This window comes from Teleopsis dalmanni, chromosome 1 (genome assembly GCF_002237135.1).
Source record: "Teleopsis dalmanni isolate 2A chromosome 1, ASM223713v2, whole genome shotgun sequence".
In the NCBI taxonomy this organism is placed as follows: domain Eukaryota; kingdom Metazoa; phylum Arthropoda; class Insecta; order Diptera; family Diopsidae; genus Teleopsis; species Teleopsis dalmanni.
In genome coordinates this window covers 35,081,881-35,089,362 of record NC_051846.1, presented here as the reverse complement: position 1 = coordinate 35,089,362, position 7,482 = coordinate 35,081,881, and the positions used below count along the sequence as shown (strand labels likewise).

The 7,482-nt window shown below is 30.6% G+C and overlaps 1 protein-coding gene across 1 annotated transcript; it reads left to right on the top strand.

Moving 5' to 3' along the window:
• The first annotated feature begins 85 nt into the window (after positions 1–85).
• On the top strand, positions 86–3,025 carry LOC119669147 (mitochondrial amidoxime reducing component 2-like). The gene is made up of 3 exons (XM_038078946.1): positions 86–856; positions 2,422–2,726; positions 2,780–3,025. Exons 1-3 carry the CDS (start codon positions 290–292, stop codon positions 2,904–2,906), a joined length of 999 nt encoding a protein of 332 aa, XP_037934874.1. The 5' UTR covers positions 86–289; the 3' UTR covers positions 2,907–3,025.
• The last annotated feature ends 4,457 nt before the right edge of the window (positions 3,026–7,482 follow it).

The window sequence follows — 7,482 nt, the reverse complement described above, 5'->3', positions numbered from 1 at the left end:
ATACGCTCCTGTCCATCAGTTATCTTTCGGATTAAATTTGTTTATCAAAAAGCAAAAAATAAAAAAAATTCGCAAATGCTGTGGAAGGTTCTCACAATTAGTTAGTGACTGAGAGTGCGGGAAATAAGTAACGTTATATACTTAGTATGTGCATGTGTTGTGTGTTAGTCGGAACTAAGTGAAGTGTTAACAAAATTGGTACCAAACAAATTAATGTAAACTAAAATTTAATAAAATATTTCAACTTCACTAAGTAGTCAGATTGTTATAAAAACATTGTAAACTAATTATGAAACCGGTCTCTATACTAACTGCTGCTAGTTTAGCTGTTGGCGCAATTACTGTTTCTTGGTTCATTTGGTCGCACTATCGCAAAAGACGCGGACCACACCCGGCTAAGGAGTGGATTTATATCGGTCAAATAGGCGCAATCAATTTGTTTCCAATTAAATCTTGTGCAGCGACTAATGTTGATGCGGCTGAGTGCAATAAAGATGGTTTAAGTTTTCGTAATATACGTGATCGTAATTTGTTGGTGCTTGATGATGATAACAAACTTGGTTCCGCTATGACACATCCATTTATGTTGAGCATAAAAACTGAAATTTTATCCGAAAATCAGCTTACTTTATCTGCACCAAATATGCCATCAATTAATGTTAATTTAAAACAAATATTAGAAGGAGCAGAAGCAAGGGGAAAATCTATGGGGGGCTATCGTTTGTTATTGGTTGAATGTAGACCAGAACATCATATGTGGGTTTCTAAGGTAGTGCTTAAACGTTCAAATGGTTTGCGCTTATTTATATCATTAGATCCAGGTCTAGAGATGAAATGGTGGAAAATTAAGAGGAGTGTAAGTATTGGATTTGCGGTTAGTTTGTCTAAAACTGTAAATGTAGTATGTTAGATATATTATTTATTTAAATAATTAAATTCACACTCGTTTAAATATTTAAAATTATAAGGAATATGAAAAAGAATTTTTACAAAAATTGATATGCCCTTTGATAGAGTACTGACATTTAGTCAGTACTCTATTATTCGATTGCTAGTAGTAAATATTTTCTAATACTACATATATAGTTTTAATATATATAATATATAAAAAATAATTGAAACAACAGAAAAAATCGTTTCTATTTGGTTGAATGTAACCAGAATATTTCTGGTTAGTTTCTAAAGCAATAAGTGCATAAACATTCATATGTTTTCCGTTTATTAATATAATTAAATCCTTGTCTAGAGATGAAATAGTGGCATGTATATATATATATGCATAGAGAACTAAAATAATCTTTGATTTTATTTTCTATTTACTCTAAATTTATAGTACTTTGGAGTTTTTAATACTCATAGTATAGTAGAGTACAGTATAGTTAAAGCTCATCGTAAATATGTATTATTTTTATAATAAAAATCCATAATAATTACCCATAATAAATGTAGAAATCTAGTAAGGGTAGTACTCTCTTATCATAACTATTATCGAAAATTAAGTTGAAGAATGCCATGAAATCGTTTTCTGATATGTTCATTTATACATGTCTTCAGACGATTTTAATGTTGTGAGGGAAGACTTAGTTCCATACAGTGGATTTTTCCTATAATGATTTATGTATTATGTTTTATACATTACTTGATTTCTTGAACAAGGGGATTTCTTGAATATAAAGCTGGATATTCAAAAGAGTCTTAAATTTAAAAACTATTTAAGGGAGAAAGATAGGCCAAGATATTTACCAACCCATCTCAGATAGTCTACAATAGATTATTTACTTTGACTAAGATTTTTAATGTTCTCAAATGCTTACCGGTTTTCAGACAAAGCACTGCAGATTCGTTACCATCTTAACAGAATAGGCTTTTCAGAAACCAGTATCTATCGCTTTTGTGAAATGGCTGAAATCGTCAATGGTGATCAACTCCTAATGATCGGTTGATACAATTGCGGTTAGCACAATGGATCATTTTAAGTCGCAGTGTATAGTACTCTTCACATCATCGTTTATAATAATACATATATGGTAGTAGTTAGTTAGTTCAAGTGAAGGGAGGAACGAATCCTCTTTAATTAGATAAGGAAACCATTTTGATTCCACAATTTCTCGTAATAATGGGTAGAAAAGTGGTCAAGTTAGAACCAGCCAGAAGCTGGCTTTATTATTTTTATCATACTTTATTATATAATTATATATTAAATTATAATATGAAAATAATATGATTAAATCTATATATTACAAAACAAAATATATAAAATATATAAAAAATAAAATAAGATAATATTTTGATATATTATATATTGTAATATTGTTATAAAAAAAAATTTAAATTTCATTAATTTCTAATATTATTAAATTTTATTTCCATCATACATAAATATATGTGATATATATTATAAATCATTTGTTTACCATCTAGGATGTCTATCCTGTCATGGCGGTACATGACAAATCAATTACGGAGTTAAACTCAAGACTGCCAGAGAGTGAACAAGTTGACCATTTGCGCTTCCGTGGTAATCTACTTGTGAAAAGTGAATCATGCCATCAACCTTTTATGGAGGATGATTGGACTTGGATGAAAATTGGTAAAAGATCTGGCAAAGTGGATGATACAACTATATTAAAATTTACTGAGCCTTGTAAACGTTGTGCTATAATCAACATCGATGCGCTCACTTGCAAGCGTAATCCTAATTATGAACCCTTGAGAACTTTAAAAAGGTAAAAGATATTATGAATTACAGAAAAATCTCTTCAATATTTGCTATATCTAGATTTCGTACACGTTCTCATCCTTTGGAGCCAGAAATGGGTATTTATTTTGATGTTTACAAAACGGGTAAAATTTTCATTGGCGATCCCGTTTATGTTCAGGTGAAAACAAAAGTTGATGAGTTATAATTATTTTTATTTATATAAGCAATTATTGTTAATTATTCACTTAATCAATATGTAATTACAAATATAATATAATCATTTTAAATTCACAATACAATGGTAAATTAAAATGCATTTCGCAGATTTTTATATGCGCAATTATATTTGTAAAAATATATAATTGAAAAAATTGTAATTTTTTTATTTGTATTGAAATATATATAAAATATAAAAATAAATTAATATAAAAATAAAAATAAAAACGAAAATAAAAATGATTACAACGAGACCAATGCTGTTTCCATTACCAATAGTGATTTCATATTCAACATAATCAACAATCAGCTTCGAAAGCCTTCACGATCCTACTCACTTCAGACTGTTTCATCCTCATCAGCCACAAAACCATAAGTTTGCCAAACTCCGGAAACATTTGGCAGTATCCAAGCAAAGGTCCAATATTTGTAGTGTGCATGTTTTCGTTTCATTTATATTGAAATGCTCAAATATTTATAAAATTCATATGGATTTTGTATAATTGGAAAAAAGTTGGATTTATTCAATATTATGGCAACATTAGCTGAAGGGCACAGAGCACAAATAAAACTGATGCGGCATGGCATGCAATTTGCATGGAAATAAACTTTTTTCAAATTTGCGTCCAAAATTTTCTATTTTTTATTTGTTAAAATTATACAAAAAAGGATGTGGAAACTTGCATAAAAATGAATTAAAATAAATAAATGAAATATCTGTGAAAAAATGTAAAATAAATAAGTTTTGCAAACTTTATTTGTGTGCATATTAATTTTTAATGTAAATAGGCTTATGCAGAAATATGAAGGAGTGCATTTATCCATGCATACTCACCGGTTTTGTAAAATGCAATAGAACCGACCGACCGCCTGTCAATGTGGTCCACTAATGCTTTTTGCGGTCAACCACAATTCACTGCTCAGGCTCATACAATCAAATCCACAAAATCATAAAAAAATTATATTAAACGCAAACAAAAATTGCGGTTAAATAGATTTTTTATTTAATTCTATCTTGTATTCCACATCATTAACTGCTTTGCGATATAAAAAGGCTTAAATAGCACATAAATTATTTAAAATGTAAAGAGTTTTATTTTAATGAAATTAAAATTATTTTAAACGCCCAATAGAAGTATTGCTATTAAGAGTTGGGAGATGCTAAAGGAAGAGGCAAGGGATGCATATGTGCCTTAAACTAATATAGTATAAATTTTTGCCTACTATTCGTAAGGATATAGTAAAGTATAGGGTCTCATAAATAGCAAAGTTTTACTTTAATACTTAAATATTTTGGAAAGTTCTGTTTGCAGACCTCAAAAAAATCCTCCAGGGTTATAGATTTTGCTCCGATAAAAAAGTCATAGTCGAAGCTAAGACGTAACCTAAGGGCAAAGATAAAACATATTACAAGAGAGGTATTGAAATGTTTGAGGAGCACTGAAATGATTGTATTACATTCTATGTAGGTACATATTATATTGATGAATAAATTCGAAGTCTTCTTTGTTTTCTAAAAAGATGTAGTTTTTTAGGTTACTAACCGAATAAGTGGCTACCCGAATGAGAAGTGTTAATAGCGCAAGTTGGTGTTTTTTTCCCAAGGACGTTGATGGAAAAAAATGATCGAAAATAAAACAAACTAGGAACGCATAACAATGTTTATTGTAAAGTTCCTGAAGTTGAGAAAATAGATCTTGATAGAAGGCAGCTGAAGCAAGTAGATATATTACACCAAGACAAAATGCAAGAATACTCACCTAAAGCAGCAACTGGGTCTGGATGCAGGTCATACCGATGGAAGTCATAAATGACTAATAGTGACACCTCCTCAAAGTAATGCAATCGTTCTCCTGGAGTATGGCTGTGTTTGTAGGAATAAGGCCTGGAACCATGTCTAACCAAAGGAAGTCGTGAATGACTAATAGTGACACCTCCTCAAAGTAATACAATCGTTGTCCTGGGGTATGTCTGTGTCTGTAGGAATAAGACCTGGAACCATGTCAAACCAAAGGAAGTCGTAAATGACTAATAGTGACACCTCCTCAAAGTAATACAATCGTTGTCCTGGGGTATGGCTGTGTCTGTAGGAATAAGGCGGAGGGGTTTAGTCCGTGCGAGGAGAAGGAGAATTTGTTGATAAATAAATTGAAGTTATTGTAGTGTTATTGGTTATATTACAGGCTTAATAGACGATATGTTATAATTTGAGTTTTCCAATGCAATCTTATAAAATTATAATTTTCTATAGCATATTCTTTCCCACACAATCGGTATCAATATTAATTAGTTTCATTTAATAGCATTAATTTTTAAATTAGATACTTATTTTCCAATAATATTATTAATGAAAAATATTTGAATTATATTTTAAATTTAATAACTAAACTTCATAATGAGGAAAATTTTGTTTTATTTGTCTGTTGAATTTTCCACATTGGCCACATTTTAGTTTGAATCAACGTACCAAAAATATTAAAATAAGCCATTTCTGTGGTTGCTTTTAAGCTTCTTTAATGTGGTTTTAATATTTGGAAAATGCAGAAAACATTTTTCCAAGTATATTTTTTAACTTAATTAAAAATGGAAACCCACATTATTTCTGCATTACTACAAATGTTACAATAACAGCAGCAGCAGCAGCAACAACAACAAACTGCATTAGCAACAAAAGCTGAAGCAGGAAAATTGCAATTTTCCTCAAACTTTGCCAATTTGGTTTTATAGAAATGCATCAGTCGCTGCGACTGAGTGCATGTGGATGTGTGTATATGTGTGTACAGCTGTGTGTGTAAGTGCATTTGAGTTGATTAGAAATTTTGCTACTTGTCATTACAGGCGCATGCAATAGTTGGTATTGCGAGAGGAACTTTATGCATCCTGAACGTGGTTTGTAGTTAATGTGAACGCGTTGGTCTTGATTGAAATTTGACTACGTGAACAACAACGTTAAGAACATTTTTAATTGAGCTGCTATCGAGTTTGACTGGGAGTGAGTTAGTGTGTTGGTGTGTTAGTATGTTGGTGTATACTCGTATTGAATACAATTTCAAAAATAAAAATACTTATTACACAAATGCTGGCACAGGTGCACCATAGTCAGTCAGGGCATGCGATGTGTTTTATAGGACTTTGGATAGATTGAAATTGTGTGTCTCAATATTCGCATCACTTTTTGTTGGCTTGATGTCATCGTGTTGTGATGGTGTTGTGTACATGTTGTGCCTTTGTTAATATTGATGCACAAACTGTATACTCATTCTTCCGGTCAGTCCGACGCATTTCCGTTTCGACATAACCACAATCGTTGATATGCTATCAAGCTGTTAGTATAACAGTTTATTATAAATGTGCAGCAGTGCACTTGTGCACTTGTATGTACGAGTATGATTACATTTGTATTTGTAAGAGTATTCGAGTATTTGAGTATTTGTACTGAAATGCAATGAAACAAGAAGTAACACATGGGCGAAATTTTAATGTCACTTTAATATGAAACGGAAGTAGCATGAAATTGTTTTACTCCTTTCGAATGGCATAAAATGCACCAGCAACTTATTTCGTATGCTGGCAAGTATGAGTTTGTGGCGGCATTAAGTTTTTATTTGGCTTTAAGTAGACATGTATGGGTAGATTTGTGTATATGCTGGTGTGTGTATTTACATTGATTATGTGGTCATCCTTGGATGGCATGTACACTGACGGATAGACGAACAAACATCTGTTTTGGGAATGCCAAGCGCATCCGGAATTCGTATGCTGTACATGAGAATGCAACAGACTATGAAGTTACTTACGAGTGCATATGTGGATCTTATGGGATTTGGTTTTCCATTGTTTGGTATTGCATTTTTATTGCATTTTTGTATTGTCCTTTTTATTTTTTAGCAATTGTAGAATTAAAGGATTATTAAGTAAGTGGAATAAAATGATTTTGTTTTTAGTATATGATAAAATTCAATATTGATTTTTGTGTGCTGCTGATGTGTGCAGAGGGAAACATTTTTTTTAAAAATTATTTTAAATTATTTTACTTGCTTAATAATATAAATTACAGAAAAATAAAAATTTAACTTGATGTATAGGAATGAAATCACAAATGAATCAGAAACAATTCCATTTTAAACAAGTAGAGAAAAAATCAGTATTATTTTTTCTCTACTTGTTTAAAATGGAATTGTTTTTGACTTTTTTAATATCGCCATGAACTGAAAGGTGCATATCTGCAAAGAAGTTTCGAACTTTGAAATTTATAGAGTAAAGGGTTTATAAGCAGGACCATATGATATAATAATAAAAAGAATGTGAAAAAAACGAAGGAATACAGATTTATCCCAAAAATCTTGCTTCGAATTTGATGTCGTCCCCAAAAATTTTTACTAGGCTTAAAAAAAAAATGTTCTTCCAGATCATGTAATAAAATCTTAATTTAAAAATGAAAAGTTCTCCACAAGTAGAGTTCCCTTCATTGTAAATTATTATATCTTAAATTTCTTTTCAAATAAATTGTAAAATGTTGCAATAAATTTTGACAGAATACATATTGAGATACATTGTGACCGAAA

What these genes read in the sequence shown, in the direction of transcription:
- LOC119669147 (XM_038078946.1), top strand. Translation starts at nt 290, where the DNA reads ATGAAACCGGTCTCTATACTAACTGCTGCTAGTTTAGCTGTTGGCGCA. An exon ending in GGTGGAAAATTAAGAGGAGT is followed by an intron (nt 857 to 2,421) that starts GTAAGTATTGGA and finishes TTTACCATCTAG; the next exon opens with GATGTCTATCCTGTCATGGC. An exon ending in CCCTTGAGAACTTTAAAAAG is followed by an intron (nt 2,727 to 2,779) that starts GTAAAAGATATT and finishes TGCTATATCTAG; the next exon opens with ATTTCGTACACGTTCTCATC.